The 23869-nt window shown below is 36.8% G+C and overlaps 1 protein-coding gene across 1 annotated transcript; it reads left to right on the forward strand.

The window, feature by feature from the left end:
• The first annotated feature begins 2454 nt into the window (after positions 1-2454).
• On the forward strand, positions 2455-5310 carry LOC149207241 (putative disease resistance protein At1g61300). The gene has a single exon (XM_089397976.1). It carries the CDS (start codon positions 2455-2457, stop codon positions 5308-5310), a length of 2856 nt encoding a protein of 951 aa, XP_089254102.1.
• Positions 5311-23869: the final 18559 nt, after the last annotated feature.

Genomic DNA, 23869 nt, shown 5'->3' on the forward strand with positions numbered 1-23869 from the left:
TGTTTGATTCTTATTTGAAAGAGACGGCAGCCAAAAGGAAAAAGAACCCCTGCACATTGAAATGCATAAAATAATTTGTAGATGACAACATTCTATCCCTAATTTCAGATGCAAAGATAGCTAAGGAGGTTTGGGATACCCTTGAAAGGAAATTTGGTGTAACAAGGAGTAATCTAGTTGAAGATGAAGAATTTGGTGAATCCTGTTGTGCTCATCCACAAGTGGATGATGATTGTGAAAAAATTTTAGAAGCAAAGAAAGAGCACACAAATGCTCCTGAATCCCATTGTGCACATCCACAATTGGATGAAGATTTGGTAAAGCCAACAACAATGCTTGTTGATAGTAATGAAGTTTTCAATGGAGCAACGAGAGTTATGGTGAATCCAACAATTCAATTTGTTGATGTTAAGTTTGATGGAGACCAGTTGGCTAATTATGAATGGTCGTAAATGATGCAACAGAAACATCATATCAACATGATATTATTCGGTGAGAGAAGCATACTCGACTCTGAAAACCAACTGGAAGACAATTGGGTTGCAACAACACAAGTTAGTGAAGAAGTGGAAGCCACAGAAGCAGAGAAGGAAGTGCAAGAGAGGAAATCGCTCATTGTAGAGTAGAAAGAATAGAACCGATGTAGTTTTGCAAATGTTTTTAATGTTGACATTGATTTTGAATGTGCAGATGTTAGTAGCAACCAAAAAGAAGTAACAAATTTGGAAGAGGAGATAAGGTTCCTTGAAGCATGACTTGGAACACCATGTCTTGAATGTTGAAGACAACAAGGATGATGAAAACATTAATGAAATTTGCATCCATTGGAGTCCTGAAGAGAAATTTTTTTATTATATACTTATGATGCAACAAAATATTGATTATGAAATGCACACAAAAGAAGATGACATGTGGCAGCAATCCACATACAACACTGTTTTTGAAGAAATCAAGGACATACATGGATAGCTTGGAACAATGGAAGAGCTGCATCAACAAATCAAGAATCTGAAATTATAACCCACAACAAAAAGAAAAAAGTTAAAGCAATTCATAAGTTACAGGAATTGGAAAAAGAGAAAAAGAAAAGACACTTGATGTCAATTTTTTTAAATTATAGACCTAATTAAAACTCAAACCAGTAAACATCTTAGTTTAAATTTTTATAATTGTAATTAAAAAAAAATGTTGGAGAAATTAATTCTAACTACTTACTAAGTGTCATAATTATGCATCATAGTGTCATAATCACTAACACCAGCAAGTAGAAATATTATTCCACGGATAATGATGTGATAAAACTTTTCACTTTCATTCCACGAATAAACAGTAATATACTACCACTTTTGATTTAACATTAATCTTTTAAATTAAATCACGCGGAAAGAATCTACAGCCTATGTTAAGAACAGTAAATATGTACCATCAAAATCACCTTTGACTTCCAGGTGTTTTACGGAGTAACATGATTTAATGTGAGTCTTTATTAATTCCAGCTTTTATTATTATTTAATTAAAGTAAAACACGCTCTTGCAAGAAATCTTATTCCACGGATAATGATGTAATAACACTTTTCTCTCCCGAAGAAATCTTATTCCACGGATAATGAATAAACAATAATTTACTTTAAGATTTTCTAGAATGATTTAACATTAATCCTTTAAATTAAATCACACGGAAAGAATATATAGAGGTATCTCTATGGTAGCATAACTTTTAATTATAAAACCCGAGAGGAGAAGATAATGAACTTTTTATGCCCAAAGAAGATGGATTCATGATGTTTTTCTTTTATACCGGGCTCTTCCAGAAGAAGAAAATAATGAACTTTTTATGCCCCAGGGCTTTTCTCTTATACCTGGCATTTTTAGTTTATAATTATAAAACCCTCGAGGAAAAGAAGATAATGAATTTTTTTTTATGCCCAAAGAAGATGGATTGGTGCCGCTTGTCTCTTATACCCATGTTTTTTTCACAGGAACACAATAATTTTTTTTGGGTAGGAACTCAATAGTTCATCTGAGCCGTGAATCTGGAGTCTAATCTTGGATTTTTCAGTTTTCCCTGAATTTACATTATTTTATTGCTAATTGAGCTGTTACTCAAAATATTATACATAGCTTTTGATAAAAAAGAAATGCCTGTGTACCACAGGCACCTTACCCTTTTTAGCTTTCCAGGTTTCCTTGACCATAAAGAACAGGCCAGGCTAGCTTTGTTAGCAAACCCTAAACGAAAGAAATCATTTTAATCAGTCTTGGCATCGTGAATAGCTAAAGGAAAAGAAAAAGTTAAATACACAAACGCTTTGCGCTTTGCTTTTATACCATTGCCTTATTGTCGATGCAGGACAGTTAACGATTGCTCATTAACGATATTGTAGCCGAGATTGAAGAGGTGACGTGACTGCGTGCTTGATTCTGTGTAGCTGCATTGCAATCGGAGGAGCAAAGATGGAGGAAGTTATTGTTAAGGAGCTTGCAGACAAATTGTCATCTATGTTAGCTGAAAAAATTGTAGAAGAGGTATGGCTAGTTACTAGTTTCAAAGAAAGTTTTGAATTCATTTGTGAGGAGGTTAACTCCATTAAATGCCTGTTGACGGATGCGAGAGCAACCAGGACCTCCAATTCGAGTTCACTGACCAATTGGCTTAACAGACTTGAGGATTTTCTCACTGATGCTGTCGACATAGTGGAGGAATGCGAGCAGGGCAAGCTTATTTTCATCAACATAATTTTCCGCTATCGAATGGGCCGGAGCATTAGGAAACTGAAGGAAAGAATCACAAAGATACACACGGGTGCTAAATATCTCAAATATCTGCCCTCCCTCAATGCTACTGTTGGTGTTCAAGCACTCAATGCATATATTGAATCTTCAGAAGAAGATAAAAGAAGAAAATCCTGTGCTCTTCTCTCTCAATTTCAAGCGGTGGGATTAAAGGAAGATACTGAAAAGGTCAGTCGGTGGATATTGGAAAATGGATTCAAAGTGATTGCTATTGTGGGTATGGGAGGACAGGGCAAAACCCTTCTGGTGCAAGAGGTATTCAAGAACCAAAAGGTCCGAGACAGTTTCGACCAATTTGTGTGGCTTTCAGTATCACCCAAACTTGACGTTGAAGAGCTGCTGCTGTCGACGTGCAGACAGATAAAAGTGTCCGAGGAAAAAGAAGGGGGTGTAAAGGGAATTCAGGACAGAATTAACAAATATTTTGAAGGAAAGAACAAACATCTAGAACCAAGACGTTGTTTATTTGTTTTAGATGACGTGTGGGACAAAAAGGCTTGGGAAAAGATGGGGTTGCAGTTTCCACCCGACAGCAAAACTAAGGTCGTTGTTACCACCCGTGATAACAAAATTGCGGAGGCTATGGCGCAGACGAGTTCAATTCATCATATGAAATTTTTGTCGGAGGATGACAGCTGGAGATTGTTCTGTATTCATTCTAATTTTACGTCCTCAGAGCAGCCAATGCCTTTGTTGACCAGCACCGCCCGCCGTATTGTACAGAAATGTTCTGGGCTGCCTTTGGCTATCAAAACAATAGGAGCCTCCATGGCAAGCGTTAGAAGGCTTCCTAATGAATGGGAATCGATCTTGGGTCGTCTAAATGAAGCAGAGAGTATCACCGAGGGTGTTATGCCCTCTCTCAGGTTAAGTTACGAGGCATTGCCTGATCCTCTCAAAGCTTGTTTTCTTTACTGTTGTTCCTTTCCTCCAAATAGTGAAATAAGATCTGAATACGTAGCACATCTCTGGATTGCCGAAGGACTTGTTTCTACTTCTGGCCATGAATCACGAGACGCTATCTATGAGGTAGCACGCTCTTATGTAGACCAACTTATTGGTCGATGTGTGATAGAGAGATCACAGGATGGTCGGGATAGGCGGGTAAAATCTTGTAAATTGCATGATTTATTGCATGAATTAGCCCTCGTCGAATCCCACAAGGAAACTAAAAGTTTCTTAAAGCCCGGACTCGAATTGAATGAACTACCCGTTGATGAGTGTCAGGGTATCCGTAGAATTTCCTTAATTAAAAATAATCTATCAACAATCAATGAGGCCGTCCCTTCATGTACAGGACTCCGCAGTCTATTCCTATGCGATAACATCAAACTGGAATCAATTCCTGAAAGTTTTTGTGATAAACTGAAATATTTGACTGTGTTAGATCTAAGTCAGACGTCCATCCAGTCATTGCCCACGTCTGTTGGGAACTTAAAACATTTGAAGTTCCTAAATTTATCCAAAACAAACATCAAAAAGCTGCCCAACAGCTTGGGTGGTCTGAAGCGTCTCCAATTTCTTGATGTTAGCTTTTGTCAACAGCTGTCTAGCATGCATTTGGGGGTTGAAGCCCACAGATATATAGTGTATCTCAATGTGAAGGGCTGCACAAATTTGAAGTCATTGCCCGCCGGAATATCTAAGCTCGTCCACTTAAGGACGTTGAAAGGCGCTCCAGTACTATTCAAAGGGGATCAATTAAAAGCAGTTGATGCGGCTTTGCAATGGACGGATCTTAAAGGATTGACCCGTCTGCAACACCTGTCACTTACATTAGATGCTCAATCATCATCACAGGGTGAACTCAAGGGGACACTTGTGGGCATGACAAAGATGCGGAGACTCTCCATCAAAAATATGAGTTCCTCCCACCTTCTCCACCTTCCAGAGGACATGGAATCAATGAAACGCCTTGAAATCATTCGTCTTCGCAAATGCGCAGTGCCAAAATGGGTGTTTCAACTTGAGAACCTCGTGTTTCTACTGTTAGAACTAGACGACAGCTCTAGCACAGAGTATGAAGGCTTACAAATTATTCCAAATCTGGAGATGCTACGCTTGTCACGTAACAATAAGTGCAGTCACTTTCCAAGGGGTTTTGGAGAACGTATGGCGTTTTCCAAACTCGAAACTCTCATCATAGAAGACTTTAGCTCTTTGGAAAGTTTCCCCTCGCTTGAGAATGGGGCAATGCCCATGTTGAAGCATTTGCGACTGAAGAACTGCAACCTGCTGAAACAAATGCCCGAAGCACTACAGCATATGACTAGTCTTGAAGAAATAGGGGTGGAGTGCTGCCCAGAATGGGAGGACGGCTTCTGGTTTGAAGGCGACGAGCGTGATCGTATTTGGAAAATTTTTCATGACCGCAGGATCAAATTGACAATAGATAATTTTGTAATATCCATTGAGAAGAATATGGAGAATGACAACAACCTCAAGTTAGCAAGAGACAAGTTTACAGCATCGATAAGGAGGACAGGATCAAGGCGGGGGTGGTTCCCTTTGGCATAGACTTGATTCAACGCAGAAGACAAAGGAACAGAGTCCGGGATCGGTGTTGCCACCACTTCAAATTTTCGGTACGTGCTAGATCGTGCCAGTCCAACACAACAGCAAAGATCTAACACCTTTTACCCTGTTCTTTGGCTCTATTTTTAATAACCAGGTTTAGGATCTCTTTGTCCTTCTTTCCTTTGCCCACTTACTCATCTCTGTGGCTCTCTTTCCCCATTATTGTGGGGGCTTTCCTATATCTTAGTGTTTGGTTAATTGTAGACATTAATTTAGATTCTGTGGACGTGATGTTGAATGATTTTGTTAACATTAACCCTCCTAGAACAGAAATCTTCAGTCTTCAGCATTTGCGGTTGTTTTCTTTCAGGTGGTGCTCAAAGCTACATGTTGTCAGTGCTTTAACCTGTAGCTAGTAACACATTTGACAAAGTGGTTGTTATGTGTGTAACAACTCTGATGTATTTTATATCTGTCATAGGTATTGTAACAGCTTTTTGATCTCTTATAGAATGGTATAATTATTACATATCGTGACAGCTTTGAGTATAGTTATTACATATGGTAACAACCTTTTGATTTCTCAAGCAAAAGTATAATTATTGTGATAGTTTTACTTCCATGATGATGAATAATAATTCCTGTTTAAATGTGTTATTTTTTTTTAAGAGTATTTGAATTTATAGAATCCAAGATATTTGAAGTTACATTTTATTTATATTTTTTTTATGTCTTAGTATTTGTATAGTATTTACACAATTGAAAGAATTTGAAGTTTTTAGTGTGTCTAATGTATGTATTTTTCATTCTAATCATTTCATCAATGAATAAAATGAAAGTAATAACTTCCTTGTATATCTAAATCAAATGTTTAAACTTTACTTAAATTATCTTTTATTAAATGATCAGCAAAAATTTATTGTGCATCTTATTTATCTCCACCTATGTGGGATTAAAAAAATGAAATCAAAAAATTAGTGTGAAACAAGCCTTTGAAACTATTAAATTTTCATAAGGGAAATCCATATCTATACATTAATAAAATAATGTTATAAATAAATAAGTAAGGTGTTATCTTAAAGTAGGGAAACTATCTTAAACACACATTTGTTGGTCAAGAGAATATCTCAACTACACACAAATTTGAAAAACAAAATAAGAACAAACTCCTCTAAATAAAAATAATGCCTCCAACTAAAACTGCCAAAAATAATGCCTCCAACTAAAACTGCCATAAAAAAAACAAGTAAAAAACAAAATTGGAATAATTGCGCCCAATAGTGCTACAGCTGCACCCTCCATCTCATCCTAACAATTTCAGGGTACAATGAATTAGTTCAGCGGTTACTGTAATTCGTCTTGATTTGAAACAATAAACTAAAAAGAATTCCCTCGAGCACAGAGCGAACAGCCAGAGTAAGAGCAATGCCTGGAATGCAATTCAGAAAAGGCAGAGCATGGTGTTTAAATAAGACGGAAGATGATGCAAGGAAAGGAAGGCAGCCACCATGTGAAGTACCGTGGAAGAAAAAGGCTGTAACCTACGCGGACTTCCATGTTTAGTTGAATTTGACGGTCAGGTCTGTCGGCAAAGTGAGCATGTGGAATGATTTAATTTGGCTCGTGTATTACTATGAATATTGTATAGCTTTTCCAGTTATTGTTTTATCAGATGTGTAACTTGACCTGTGGAGTGACAAAATTATATAGTATGTAAGTATTTCCAAAGTTTTACAATTACTTGTTATTAGCGGATTGACTCCAGAGGCGTTGGGGTTAAGTTAATTTTGCAATTACTGGTTAACTTCAACTTCATTTTATAATTACTTGTTAACATATATTGTCCAGGTTGTTTTTTTTTTTTTTTTATTAATTATGTATTTAGGTTTTTGGCAAAATTTGTGATTAAAATTTGGTGAAAAAAATTGTGATCAAATATTATTTAAATTGGTTTTTTACTATACATATAAATTTAAAATTTTGAAAAAATATTTAAATTGATAAAAAATTCATCCATAAAACTTGTGATTTCAATATAAACACAAAAATTTTAAATAAATTAAATCAAAAAACTTTTAAAAAAACTTCACTTACAAACAATGCCATTTATTTGTCAATATGCTCATCTTGATTTTAGAATTACACCTGAAGCAACATATCTTGGTGGCTTTTAAACGTGTATCTCATAGCTACTACTAAATCTAGGTTACCAAATATTAGCGAATGATGGAGCGTATGTTTACCACTCGTTGTTGGCTAAATATAGAGTATGTTTTAAGATCTACCTTTTTCGGCCATAGTGTCACGGAACCTATGATTTTAGCTTCAAACTTCAACTTTTTCTACACACTAGTAGAATTCCACCTTCTTTGTCTTGGTTGATTCTTTTGTATATGGTATAATTTTTTAGAGAATATTGATTCATCATGTAGATCACTTTGGTTTCCCCACTTACTCCATGCATAAACATAGTCCCTTCTGTCATTTCTCGGATGAACACAAACATAAGACTAGCAATATTGCAATGTTTTGAATCAGGAAATGGTAGTATAGTTTGCGAGCTTTAGATTTTCAGAGTATATTTTTTCATCTCTGGTGTTGCTCCACTGCTAGCAAGCCTGGACAATACCCCGACAAGGTCACTACAAGAACACAAACATTCCTCTGCTGCTAGTGAGCCTAGACAACATGTCGACATATTTGTTTGCTTCACCTCCCTACACTAGAAGCTTTTCTCTTGTTTTCCCCTTCATTTATGTATTTTGTATAGGAATGTGCATAGGCGCTTATTCATTTAATGGGAAGAAGAGGAATCCACACATATTGAGAGAAAAAGAGGTTGTTCCTTCAAAGAAGCATATGTAAAACCTTTGATTTTGGTTTACTCATTTACATTTTTCCCTTGTCCTTCTCTACTTGATTGGATAAGCATGGAAAACACCAAAACATAAAGAATTGAGTGAAGGTGTAAGTTTTCTAGAATAGACACGGTATCATGGCTCAACATAAATCTGTCCTTACACAAGGACCATATTTTCCGTCAGAACATCATTGACCAAAAGGTGTAACCAAAATCAAGAAAAAGGACTTGAGGCTAGCCCAATGTTGTAGTGTCACGAGACTCTTTTTAATTTGGCCACATGAAATGAAGCCAAAGAGCACATTTACACACAACACTTATTTAAAAAAATGAAAGGAAACAAGAACAAAACACTAACAACAAACAACAAAAGAACAGACTGAGTAGGGCATAACCCTACACTATCATTGAAAATATTGCTTTGTCATGGCCATTAACAAGAAGAGAGTCAATCTTCTCGTCTAAATATTGGAGATGATATGTATGATGGCCAATATTATCATGCACGGTATACGATTTGATCCAAAGGGATTGAAACTTAGTATATTTACCTTTGTCTTTGTGGGATTTATCCCACTTCAAGGCTAGGTCACCCACACTCAATTCATTTTCCCTTGCAGGCTTCTTATCGAACCATCCTCTTGATACAACTATGATGGAGGGAAAAATATTTTTTATCTTTCTTTCTTTCTTCCTGTAGCTTAAGAAGAGGGTGTATCTTACTCTAAACCAATATGCATGGTTTACCCTGAGATTCTTTTGAAAGTTGAAGGGAAGGAAACTAGATGTTAGAGGGCAGGATGGCTTATTTTCCATACATTGGGAAATAAGGAGACACATTCATAGAAGGTTTAGGTGTGACTCGGTCAACCCATAGGGCATTCACCAAAGAAGAATTCCAGTTCCTTTATTTATAGAAACCAATCCTTTTGATAATTCAGACCATTTCCCTGTAGGTAGTAATTAGCAGAATGCTTCAATACAATTCCATTTTCCAATGAAAAAACATATAATTTTAATGATGAGAAATATTTTTCATTTTAAAAAACAAGTGAAGTTGGAAAACCAAACCTAGTAATGATATTCTGCTTGAGGAAGTTGATAACTTCCTGATCATTCACTTGCTTGAGTGGAACCACTTTTGTCCACCACATGAAGTAATTTGTGGTAGTAATAACGTAGTGGTGTTGCTTCAATGAGTGTGGAAAGATATTACTGATAATATCCAAGCCCCATTATTGAAATGGTTCTTCCACAACGGTAGGCTACAATGGGGCAACAAACTTCTTTTCTCGGTCGGCACATTTATGATAGACAGACACTTGCTAACATATGCATGAGCATCTTTTAAAAGTGTGGGCCAATAAAAATTAGCCTACATAACTTTTTGCACTATAGTGTCACCTACGAAGTGTCCTCAGGCCAGTCCATCGTGGAGGTCAAGCAACACCTTTTCTGAATTTGACGCTTCTAAGCATCTTAGCAAAACTCTCTTATGGTGCTTTCTAAAAGGCACCACATGTAGCAACTAGTAAGATAAAGCTTTCAATCTGACTTCCTTCTTCTGTTGTATGAATAGATTAGAGAGAAGAGTACAATGTTCAAGATATTGTCGCAGTCTGCATACTAAGAGGTTGGACTATTAGTGAGGGAATCTTCTTCCACATTATACATCTCAATCTCCTATTCCCATCCATATGAATCATCTTTAGATTTATTTATTGCTTCTTCTACTCACTGGCATAGACCATGACCCTTTATTGTGTGAATAAGTTTTAATTTGAGATCGTATTTCTGTAAACCAGTCATCCAGCTCCCTCTTCTTTCACCTAGCTCTTGTTGAACAAACAACAATCTGATAGTTGGGTGTGGGACAAAGATAATATAATGATTCTTCAAAAGATAGGGTCATCAATGCATCACCGCCTTGTAGACCGCATAAGTTTATTTATCAATGGCGGGATAGTTAAGCTGAGGTCCTTGCAAGTTGGAGCTAATGAAGTTGTTAGCAGTATAATAAATTCATCAATCAATGGGTCTCCCTGATGTGAAGTCCCAATTAGACCTCACACCATCTGGAATAGGAGCTCCATTCAGAGTATCAGCCGAGTTTCCATGTGCTCTTATAGATTTTCCTTGGCTCTAACTGTTAGCAAGAGAGAAGAACGCATGTGTGCCTTCGAAAAGCAGGAAGATGTGCCTGGTGAGTGTTTAGTTGTGGGTGTGTCAAAGTTCTCCTAATGCGGAAGGAAAGAGTAAAGTGAGCCTCTAAGAGAGAGGTAATAGTAACCCCCTATTAGAGACACGTGCAACCAAGAAGGATATGTCTAACATCCAGCAGAATTGTCCACAAAATATGCGATGGTCATTATAACCAATCAATGAGAAAGATCAGTCTAGTATCCTGCAGAATAGTCCACAATCATGGCACACTGATAACAACCATTACATCACATTCTCGATAAGATAAGTACTTAAATAGTTGAAATAGTTCAACTACTTTAGCACATATGAAAGTAAACATGAAATACAAACATCTGCAAAATAGTCTTACAAATATTCATAATCCATACATGAAGCATGTGGCAGTCATGAAGGCTTATGTTATTAATTAAAGTCCCAAGACACATGTATATAATGAACATCACTAGCTCCAATAGTGGAGCGTTGGAGCCACTCCTTGCTCCTCAAAAGAACTAGTTTTTCTCTCTAATGCCTTGTGGGAGGATTCAAGGTGAAAAGTCATTTACTCATACAATGCGGGTGTATATATAACCAATAGTTGATGCTTCACCTTCCTTGTGACTCTTTGACTACCCTCATGACTGTTTGACTTCCTTTAACTTTTCAGCTTTACATGACTCTTCATATTCTGAATGTGTCCTTTGGACTTCCACTTTACAATACATTTTGAATAGGTAATTACATAATCCACAATAATGATGTGGCATATGTTGATTTCTTATAGGACATGACATGACATTGATGACATGGACTGCATGACGATGTGACAGTGCCAAGTTGTCCTTCTTGATGCTTCTTTCTTTATGTCTTTTTGAAAAGATGGTACATGTTTTTCTTCTTCCTTTTGCTTACAACTTGAAGATGAGGAGTCTTCCATGTGATCTCGATCTTCATCTTCTGTTATATTCCAGCATTCCTTCATCTTCTTTCCTGATGATCATATTATCTCTTCAGCTCTATATGTGTCATCTAGCATGTCCTCCTTCTCCATACCCTTCTTCATCATCTTCATCTTATGTTATATTCCAACATTCCTTCGTCTTATTACCTGATGATCATATTATCTCTTCCGCTCTATATGTGTCATCTAGCATATCCTCCTCCACACCCTTCTTCATCATCTTGCCATAGCATGATAGAGTACCTATATCTGCAATCCACTCATGACAATATTACATTAGTCATATAAACCCCTTGTCTAAGATGGTGCATATTGATCCACTGACTGAGCCGGAACTGCATGAAAAGTTGGGAAAGAGGCTTAGTAACTATTCAATTCCACAAATCAGGAAGTGAGGGGTGAAGCGTGAGCCTTGAGGCTACACAATGTGTAGTTCAGGTTGGACTGAAGAAGAAAATTGCGCAATCTGGGAGCTCAGTGTGATAGGTTGAGGGGATGGGTTCTGGATCAACCTATTGTATAGTCAAGGAGGAAAATGGAGCCCATGAGTTTATGAAATTATGTAGTTTAAGAGCTTAGGATGAGGTTTGAGCCTTGATACCACACAATGAGTAGTATCGACTTAGCGGGAGAGATAAATTGGGCAGTTTTGGGAGTCACTGAGCCAGGATGAAGGGATTTTGCATTGTTTCATCCAACTGCACAATTACAGGAGGAAAAGAAATCATGGTGATTGCATATTTGTGTAGTTCAGGAGTTGGGGGTTTGAGATTGAGCTCAGTGATTGTGCGGTGCACAGTTGGGGCCAGGTTGGAGGGCTTGATTGTGCAATTATGGGAGCCAAAGGTCAAGCTTGAGCACTTGAACTATGCAGTACACTATCCTACGAAGCAGGAACTACAAATTGTGTAGTGTCAAGGGATAAGGGTGCATATTGAGGGTTGGAACTGCGTAGTGCGTAGTTGAGGAAGGCCAGATGAGGCTAGGTTGCTTGGGAAATTTCCAAAAATTGGCTAAGTGTGGGATTAAAGGCACTGATGTGAACAATCATATGAATTGAATTTGACAACACACTTAAAAAATATGACCACACAACAACATAGATCATTTGGAACATGTTAAAAACATATTTCCCTCGATAGGACAACTTTGCAATGATTTTACGACAAGTGTGACACTAAAGGAACACTTTGCGACGACCGTGACGACACTTGTGAAACAATGATTAAAACTTTGGGAATGAGTGAAACTAATGTTTACATGGTTATACCAACTCATTCACACAAAGATAACCCCTTAAAACCACCAAAACAAGCATACATACATTGTGTGACAGCTAACATGCAAAAAGATGACAATCTCTAAAGTGCAAACAACTATTGCAATATATGAACGATAATACAAGTAACTCATGCTAAAGAAAAGATAACATGAAAATGAAACTAAGTAAAGTGAAAACGACAACCAAAAACATGAAAATGACACCTGCAAGAATAAAGGTGCATGGAATCGAGAATTTTCAAAACTCACTGATATGGAATGATAAACAGAGCTAGAATGAGAGAAACTGTCATTATTAGTGTGCACTGGTTGTTGACATGGATTGGACATCGCACAGGCACAATCTTGATAGAATGTGTTATTCTTGTCCAATCTTGCGTAAAATAATGTGCTCATGCACTTGTTATGCACTGAGCATGTGTGAGCAAGTGACTTTGACATTTCCAATCCAAGCAAGGAGCTCAAAAAGAATTAGCTGACCAAGAAGTGACTACCGAATGACGAATCACAAGATCCATAGTAGGCTCCAAAATTCGAGTGTATGCAAAATTTTGGAGGGTGTTTGTCATAGCGACAACACTTGGTGACACACTAGTAAAACTTCAGCTTCTCTGCCTTGGTCAATTATTTCATGCAAAGTCTAGTTCTTAAGGAAGTATTGATTCATTGTTCATATTACCATGGCTTATCCTCTTACCCCATGCATAAATATAGTCCCCTTCATTCCTTTACTTGGTTAAACACAAACATAATACCAACGATCATACAATCTTTCGAATCGAGATAGGGTAATGAAGTTTCTGAGCATTTTATTTTCAGAGTATACTTTTTCATCTCTGGTGTTTCTCTGGTACCAGTAGGCCTGGAAAATACCCCAGTGGAGTCACTTCAAGAACACTAATATTGCTTCGCTGCCAGTGAGATTGGACAGTTTCCCGACAGAGTTTCTTGCTTCACCTCTCTACATAGGAATCCTTTCTCTTGTTTCACCTTTATTTATTTATTTATATAGTACTGTGTATCGACACTTATTTATCTTATGGGAGGAAGAGGAATCCTAAATTATTGAGAGCAGGAGAGGTTGTCCCTTCAGAGAATCATATATAACACCTATGATATTGGTTTGCTAGTTTAGACTTTCCCTTGTCCTTCTCTATTTGATTGGATCGGCCTACAAACAATGAAACATAAAGACCTAAGTGTAGGAGTTTCCAAAATAGACATGGAGATCATGGTTTGACACAAGTATTTCTTAATGCACTGTTTGTATTTTCCGTCAAAACCTTATCGACCAAAATATGTACCAAGACAAGGAAGAAAGATAGAGAGTTGTTGGGTGTGGAGCCTGATTATCTTCTTTATTTAGAGGTATCACCGCATTGGACCCCAGTTCGTAATGTGGCGGCAATGCCACCCGTAATATTTGTGCTACAAGGGGGGTCTAGGGGAGGCGACGATGATTATTTGAAGCCCCCCCCCGGTAGGGGATCAAGGGTAACGCCCCCAAAGCTAAAAATAAATGTAAAATTTCCTGGTAAAATGTTGTAATTTTGTAGTCAATCTTGGCCGTCCATTAGGTAGAGATTTGACAATAGAAGTTATGTTTAATTTAGGGTTTTTTGCCCTAGAAGGAAACCCCTCGCTATATATGAGGGAATTGTATTGCGTCTATGTATATCTATATTCTGAGCAAGAAAGAGAGAGGAGATTGTGTGAGAGCGAAGAGTGAATTACAATAGATCTGCTGTAGGTTGTATCTCTTCATTTTGCTGGATAATATAAAAGGAAGGACTAGCTGTTTCTCTGTGGACGTAGCCCAAATTTGGTGAACCACGTATATCTATTCCAGATCTGAAGAAAAATCTAATTTCAACAGGGTAGTTGGGAAGTGAAGGTTGTGTAACTACTTTTACAGATAAAACTTGGAAGGTCATTAAAGGAGCCCTAGTAATGGCAAAAGGAGAAAAGGTTGGTACATTGTATTTATGTAATGGTATTTCTAATTATGTTAATTCTTTAACCTCTACAGGAAAAGATACGACATTGTGGCATCATAGGCTCGGGCACATGAATAAGAAGGGGATGCAAATTCTTCACTCAAAAATTTGTTGCTAGGTTTGAAGCATGCTAATTTAAAATTCTTTGAGAATTGTGTTTATGGAAAACATAAGAGAGTCAGATTCCTCAGAGTTGGGAAAGAAAAGGAGTGAAAAAATAGATCTTGTGCATATAGATGTATGGGGACCTACTTAGGTATCATCTCTCGGTGGCTCTCGTTATTATGTTACTTATATTGATGATGCAACCAGAAAAACCTGGATTTATTGTATTTGAAATAAATATGATGTATTTGATACTTTCAAGAAATGGAAAGCTTTGGTTGAAAACGAGACAGGGAAAAGGTTGAAATGTCTCAGATCAGACAATGGAGGTGAATATTGCAGCAAAGAATTTGATAGGTATTGTTCAGAGAATGGAATTCGTAGAGAGAAGACAGTTCCAGGAACACCACAGGAAAATGGTGTGTCAGAAAGGATGAACATGACAATAATGGAGCGTGCAAGGTGCATGAGATTTCATGTAGGATTACCTTTACATTTTTGGGCAGATGTTGTAGATACTATTGTTTATCTAATAAACAGAGGGCCTTCAAGTTCCTTAGATAGTGGTATTCCAGAGGAGGCATGGACAGGTAAAAAGGTAAACTGCTCATTTTTAAAAACTTTTGGTTGTGAAGCCTTTGTCCACATTAATAAATAAAATAGAACAAAGCTTGAGGAAAAATCAAATAAATGTACCTTTATTGGACATGGTGTTAATGATTTTGGTTATCACTTTTATGATTATGAAAAACACAAAATCATTAGGAGCATAGATGTCATATTCATAAAAAAGTTTTGTGTAAGGATCGGCTACACAAAAAGAAACAGGAAAAGGAAAACAGAGAATACACAGTGCTTGATGAGATCACAGAAAACGTGATGGTGCCTGAAAAACATAATGATCAATAACCAGAACAACAACAACAAGCACCTCAAACACTTGAAAGTGGTGTTAGAAGATCTACCAGGATAATTAGACCCCGTGAACGATACTCTCCTTCATTATATTATGTATTGTTGACTGATTTTGGTGAAACAGAATGTTATGAAGAAGTAGTGTAGGTAGAAGCCAAGAAGAAGTGGGAGCAAGGCATGAAAGAAGAGATGGACTCCTTAGTACATAACTAGACTTGGGAATTAGTCAGGTTGCATGTAGGTAAAACAACATTGTATAATAAATGGGTTTACAGGTTGAAGGAAGAAGATGGAGGTAGAAAAAGGTATAAAGCTAGACTTGTGGTGAAGGGGTTTGCACAGAAAAATGGTATATGCTTTGATGAGATATTTTCTCCTGTTATTAAAATTACTTCAATCATAACTATTTTAAGTCTGGTAGCAGCTGAAGGTTTGCATCTTGAGCAGCTAGATGTAAAGACAACCTTTCTCCATGGAGATTTGGAGGAAGAGATATATATGCAGCATCCACAAGGATATGAGGTAAAATGGAAGGAGAAACTAGTGTGCAGGTTGAAGAAGAGCTTGTATGGCTTAAAATAGGCTCTAAGGCAGTGGTATCTAAAATCTGATAGGTTTATGTCTGAACAAGGTTATGCTAGATGTCACTCTGATCATTGTGTTTATTTCAAAAGGAAAAATGATGATAGTTATATTATATTGTTATTGTATGTAGATGACATGCTTGTTGTAGGTTCTAATATGCAGGAAATAAATGTGCTCAAAAGAAAACTAGCGAACTCATTTGCAATGAAGGATTTGGGTGCTGCAAAACAAATCCTTGGTATGAGAATAACTAGAGACAGGAAGAATTGAAAATTAACATTGTCTCAAAGTGAGTACATAGAAAATGCATTGAAAAGATTTAATATGCAGAATGCAAAACTAGTTAGTATACCTTTGGCTAGCCATTTCAAACTAATTGAAAAGATTTAATACACAGAATGCAAAACCAGTTAGTATACCTTTGGCTAGCCATTTCAAACTAAGTAAGGAGGTATGTCCCAAGACTCAGGAAGAAATGGCTTATATGTTTAAAGCTCCATATGCATAAGCAATTGGAAGCTTAATGTATTCAATGGTCTGCACAAGGCTTGATATTGCACATGTAGTGGTAGTTGTAAGCAGGTACATGAACAATCCAGGAAAAGAACATTGGATGGTGGTGAAGTGGATTCTCAGGTATTTGAGAGGTACCACAAATCAAGCATTATGCTTTGGTGGTTCAAACATTGCTCTACAAGGATATGTTGATGTAGATATGGCGGGTGATAGAGATAACAGGAGCACAATAGGGTATGTGTTTACTGTAGGTGGAACATCTGTCAGTTGGGTTTCAAAACTACAAAGTGTTGTTGCACTCTCAACAATGGAAGCAGAGTATGTTGCTGCTATAGGGGCTAGTAAAGAAATGATTTGGTTACAAAGGTTTCTGGATGAATTGGGTAAGAAGAAGGAGTTGGGCAGGTTATACAGTGATAGCCAGAGTGCCATACATCTTGCAGAGAACTCTGCATTTCATTCCAAGACAAAGCATATGCAACTCAAGTATCATTTCATGTGGTTAGTGTTGGAAGATGGACAGTTGAAGCTGGAAAAGATACACACTAGCCAGAATCCTGCAGATATGTTAACAAAAGTTGTAACGAGGGACAAACTGAGATTTTGTTCCATTTCAATCGGTCTTCAAGTATGATGATGAAGATGAGAAAAAACCAGGTCCAAAGTGGAGTCATTTTCTAGCAAATGAAGCAACGATGGAGTTTCTATAATTAGTCTCCAAGTGGGAGATTGTTGGGTGTGGAGCCTGGTTATCTTCTTTATTAAGAGGTATCACCACATTGGACCCAAGTTTGTAATGTTGCAGCAATGCCGCCCGTAATATTTGCATTGCAAGGGGGGTCCAGGGGTGGCGACGACGATTATTTGGATCCCCCCTGGTAGGGGATTGGGGGTAGCACCCCCAAAGCTAAAAATACTTGTAAAATTGTCTCGTAAAATGTTATAATTCCATAGTCAATTTGGGTCGTTCATTAGGCAGATATCTGACAGTAGAAGTTATGTTTAATTAGGGTTTTTTTCCCTAGAAGGCAACCCCTCTCTATATATGAGGTAATTGTATTGAGTCTATGTATATTTGTATTCTAAGCGAGAAAGAGAGAGGAGATTGTGTGAGAGAAAAGAGGGAATTACAGTGGATCTGTTGTAGGTTGTATCTCTTCATTTTGTTGGATAATAGAAAAGGAAGGATTGGTCGTTTCTTTGTGGACGTAGCCCAAATTGGGTGAACCACGTATATCTGTGTATCTCTTGTTTTATTTGTTTTCTGTGTTTATATTTCTGCAATATATTTTATGTGTTCCATTGCTATGTAATATATAATTTACTAAGAAGAGTTAACCAAATGTTGTAGTGTTGGATAATAGAAAAGGAAGGATTGGTTGTTTCTTCGTGGACGTAGCCCAAATTGGGTGAACCACGTATATCTGTGTATCTCTTGTTTTATTTTTTTTCTGTGTTTATATTTCTACAATATATTTTATGTGTTCCATTGCTATGTAATATATAATTTACTAAGAAGAGTTAACCAAATGTTGTAGTGTTGGATAATAGAAAAGGAAGGATTGGTTGTTTCTTCGTGGACGTAGCCCAAATTGGGTGAACCACGTATATCTGTGTATCTCTTGTTTTATTTTTTTTCTGTGTTTATATTTCTGCAATATATTTTATGTGTTCCATTGCTATGTAATATATAATTTACTAAGAAGAGTTAACCAAATGTTGTAGTGTTACAAAGCCCTTTTCTATTTTTCCAAATTCCCTTTGAGCCAATAGAGCATCTCCATGCATGGTCTCACAAAACAAAAGAAAAGAGAACACACAACAAGGAAACAAACCAGTTGACAAGACAAAAAATGGCTAAAGAAAAACATGAGGTGAAAAAGAAACTAGAAAATGAAAGAAAAACTACAAGAAACGAATGCGGGATTGGCATGTAGGTAAACTAAAATGAAACTAGACCTACTCCTAACCTATCAAGCTAGAAGGTTGGGATCATGTATAATGGAATTCCCAGCATAGCCACCATAATTTTTCCCCACTTGTAGTCACAAAGATGCAACCGATTAAAACAAATATAAAAAAATGTGCAATAGAAAAGATAAGAACTTGAATAGATTGCACAAAAATTTTAAGTTCTTTCCTCTCAGCAGAAAGATAGGCCATAGCCACCACTTCTAACTAGTTTATATTCTTACCTTTTTATGAGAAACATCATTCAACAAATCTCTGAAGCTTCCCATCAATGTGTCTCCATTTGCACCGAACTCCTTAGTAAGTGTGATGAAAGATCGAAACTTGTTATTTGTGATAAAATTCATGATAATCCTCTTGAAAACCCTAAAATATTTGAAAATATGAATTTTCAATTAGAGGAACGGGATTACGATGAGAATCTTGTGAGGGAAAATAGATCTGATCATATTCAACAATTTTTTCAAGGCAGTGAGGACCTCACATAACCAACAGCAAAGGCTGAAGTGCCTCAAATACTTGACCAATACAAGATCAATGTGATGTTAAACCATAAATATTGAAGGGTGTAAAACAACTGTCATTGAATGTGATGATGGAAAAATAGTAAGTTGAATGAAAATCATTAGAGACATAATCATGATCCAATGGGCTGGTTAAAGCATCAGATTCCTAGTTTGTGATTAACAATGTTAAATCGATTTGAACAGCTATGTGAATGCTCCAAACAATCAAACCGAATTCCTCGTAGGTCGAATGTGACAAACAATTTTCTTGGAATTGGTGATGAAATGTACAAGAATTGTAATCATCGAAAGAATTTAAAAGGGATGTCAGCACAGAAAACACATGAGATCAGTCAGGACATAGTGAGCAGAGAATGATTTGACTCGCGGGATAACTTGTGCACTCATTATCACTCAAGAGGATTTCTGGTGCGAAGAAGGGAAAAATTTGCAATACCACATTCACAAGGAAAACCAAGGGCTAATTACTAAGAAATGAAGCTAATATTCATGATCCCTTCATCCAAAGATGGTCTTTGGAATGATCAACTTCACAATTCCATGAATTTATGAGAGATACACATTCCAAACCCGAGTTTGATGTGAGATATTTGGATGAAGATGAATGAACTAAAAAAGATTCCTAAATCTGGTCAGAAGAAAAATCGTAAAAATTGAAAGATTACATTTGGAATACCAAACATTTTTCAAAAGGAAATTTTCGTCAAGTGAAAGTGAAACCATGCAAAGAGAAGTATTGTGTGAGACAAATCATGTCTAACTTAGTCTGGGGTGCTTAGCACATAACCATTAATGGAAGTTGAAGTGCCTCGATTCCCTGGCAAGTACCAAAAATTTATAGGATTGTAAATTCACATTTTGAATATTGAACTAGATTATGCATGGTTTGAGGATATATGTTAACGCTGGTTTCAATAAGACCACTTCTCACTATATAGCATCCATCTCTATCAATGATTTGACTGGATCTTTCAAATTCAAAAACTAGATCACTCAAGTTGAATGATTCTTCTAAGCGTAACTTCTAAGATGAATGAATGGGGGAAATTTGGTGAGAAAGCTTATTTGAAGAGTTGACTTCATGCAAGAGAAGAGATGTTGAGGGATGGGAAGAATTCTCAATGATTAGGTTGTTTTCGTTTTCATCATGGATAATCTCACCACCTTGTGCTAGTTGAGAATTTAACTCATCAGATGAAGGACTTGAAGAGCATGGGGTAACTTTGTCGCAAGTAGATGCATGGAAAATGGTAGCGAACAAGGTATTGTGAGATGAAGGGGAGGTTTTGATAAGAACATATTCTTTGATTGAATCAAATTTTGGATCTAAATTAAAATGTTCATGAGAAACCAAAATATCAGTTGATACACCTAGGCATTCATGATCGCATACATCAACAAAGTCATCATCACTGCAATGATTTTTTTCCCAAGGCTACGGATTGATTGAAAGAATTTATTGAATTTGATTCACTACTAAGATTAGCAAATTAAAAATCATCCAAGAATGTAAGTGCATCATCTTCACATGGAGGATTTTCAAAAGGAGAAGAAATATTGAAAGCATCTTCACCTTCCTATTCCTCTACTTGTGTAATGTGAATTCCTTGTATTTGATCACAATTTGAACCAACAACTCGAAAATTGAGATTGTGTAGGAGTAGGTTGATCTAGTGGATCACAATACAAATAGTCATGGCATATAGATGATAGAGGATAATAGAAATCTAGATTAAATAAGAGACTAGAGTTATGAATAGTAACATCATCTTGCGGAATGGAGTTAGTCTTCACCATGGGATTCATGAGACATTCTAGCATTTTTTCCATTGATCTGGTTCATGACAAGTGGAAGAAGAATGAGAAGATTGATTAGGAAATTGATTTGCATACTTCCCAACTTTACTATGATCACATGGAGGCACCCTCATTGGAATTGGAATAGGAGGAGGACAAATAATGAAAGGAGCAATAAATTCCTCCTCTGAAATTAGAGGTGTCTCGTGATTCACAAGAGTTGGGGAAGTAGAAAAATCAGGGGTTTTTGGTTCATCATGTGAAGATACATGAACCAAATGATGAAAATTTTGTTTAAGGAAATCCCATTATGCATCTTCTTCAATAAATTCATAACAAAGGTGAAGGAATCGATTAGAGAAATCCTCAACTGATTCATCAAGATTCATTCTTAACTAATTGATTCTTGTACAAACATCTCAGTGTTAGAAAAATATATATTACAGAGCAATGGAACACGTAAAATATATTGTAGAAATATAAACACAGAAAACACATAAAACAAAAGAGACATAGATATACATGGTTGACCCAATTTGGGCTACGTCCATGAAGAAACAACCAATCCTTCCTTTTATATTATCTAGCAAACTAAAGAGATACGACCTACAGCAGATCCGTTGTAATTCCCTCTTCTCTCTCACACAATCTAATCTCTCTTTCTCACTCAGAATACAGATCTACATAGACACAATACAATTCCTTCATATATAGTGATGGGTTGCCTTCTAGGGAAAAAAACCCTAAATTAAACATAACTTCTACCATCAGATTGACTATGAAATTGCTTAATGAACGGCCCCGATTGACTACGAAATTACAACATTTTACAAGGAAAATTTACATCTATTTTTAGCTTCGGGGGCGATGCCCCCAATCCCCCGCCAGGGGGGTCCCAAAGATCGCGGTCGGCCCCCCTTAGACCTCCCTTGTAGTGTACATTATACGGACGGCATTGCCACCACATTACCAATTGGGGTCCAATGTGGCGATACCTCTAAATAAAGAAGATAATCAGGATCCTCACCCAACAATCTCCCACTTGGAAACTGATTATAGCAACTCCATCGTTGCTTCATTTGCTGGAAAATGACTCCACTTTGGACCTGGCTATTTCTCATCTTCTTCATCATACTTGAAGACCAATTGAAACTAAGTATACTCTCAATTTCTCCCTGGTTACAATTTTTGTTGACATATCTATAGGATTCTAGCTAGTGTGTATCTTTTCCAGCTTCAACTGTCCATCTTCCAATGCTGACCGTGTGAAATGGTACTTGAGTTGTATATGTTTAGTCCTGGAATGAAATGCAGAGTTCTTTGCAAGATGTATGACACTCTAGCTGTCACTGTATAACCTGCGCAACTCCTGCTTCTTACCCAATTCATCCAGAAACCTTTGTAACCAAATCATTTCTTTACTGGCCTCTGTAGCAGTAACATACTCTGCTTCCATCGTTGAGAGTGCAACAACACTTTGCAGTTTTGAGACCCAACTGGCAGTTGTTCCACCTACAGTAAACATATTCCCTATGGTGATCCTCCTATTATCTCCATCACCCGCCATATCTGCGTCAACATATCCTTGTAGAGAAATGTTTGAACCACCAAAGCATAATGCTTGATTTGTGGTACCTCTCAAATACATGAGAATCCACTTCAATTCCATCCAATGTTCTTTTCCTGTATTGTTCATGTACCTGCTACAACTCCCACTGTATGTGCAATATCAGGCCTTGTGCAGACCATTTCATACATTAAGCTTCCAATTGCTGATGCATATGGAACTTTAGACATATAAGCCATTTCTTCCTGAGTTTTGGGACACACCTCCTTACATAGTTTTAAATGGCTAGTCAAAGGTTTACTAACTGGTTTTTCAATCTTCATATTAAATCTTTTCAACACATTTTCTATGTACTTGCTCTAAGACAATGTTAATTTTCGATTCTTCCTATCTCTAGTTATTCTCATACCAAAGATTTGTTTTGTAACACCCAAATTCTTCATTGCGAATGAGTTTTCCAATTTTATTTTGAGCACATTTATTTCCTGCATGTTAGAACCTGCAACAAGCATGCCATCTACATACAATAACAATATAATATAGTTGCCATCATTTTTACTTTTGAGATAAACACAATGATCAGAGTGACATCTAGTATAACCTTGTTCAGACATAAACATGTCAAATTTTAGATACCACTACCTTGGAGCCTCTTTTAAGCCATAAAAGCTCTTCTTCAACCTGCATACTAGTTACTCCTTCTCTTTTACCTCATATCCTTGTGGCTATTGCATATATATCTCTCCCTCCAAATCCCCATGGAGAAAGGTTGTCTATACATCTAATTCCTCAAGATGTAAATCTTCAGCTGTTACTAGACTTAAAATAGTTCTAATTGAAGTCATTTTAACAACGAGAGAAAATATCTCATCAAAGTTTATACCCTTTTTCTGTGCAAACCCCTTCACCACAAGCCTATTTTTATACCTTTTTCTACCTCCATCTTCTTCCTTCAACCTATAAACCCATTGATTCTACAATGTTGTTTTACCTGCAAGTAACCTAACTAAGTTCCAAGTTTGGTTATGTGCTAAGGAGTCCACCTCTTCTTTCATGTCTTGCTCCCACTTCTTCCTCGTTTCTACCTGCACTGCTTCTTCATAACATTTTGGTTCACCAGAATCAGTCAACAATACATAATATAATGAAGGAGAGTATCGTTTAGGGGGTCTTCTTATCCTAATAGATCTTCTAACACCACTTTCAGGTGTTTAAGGTGCTTGTTGCTGTTGTGGTTTTTGTTGCTATTCTAGCTGTTGATCATTATGGTTTTCAGACACCTTCGCTTTTTTT

Source organism: Pinus tabuliformis, chromosome 1_2 (genome assembly GCF_031772625.1).
Source record: "Pinus tabuliformis cultivar Carrire ecotype Pingquan chromosome 1_2, CPIR1, whole genome shotgun sequence".
In the NCBI taxonomy this organism is placed as follows: Eukaryota; Viridiplantae; Streptophyta; class Pinopsida; order Pinales; family Pinaceae; genus Pinus; species Pinus tabuliformis.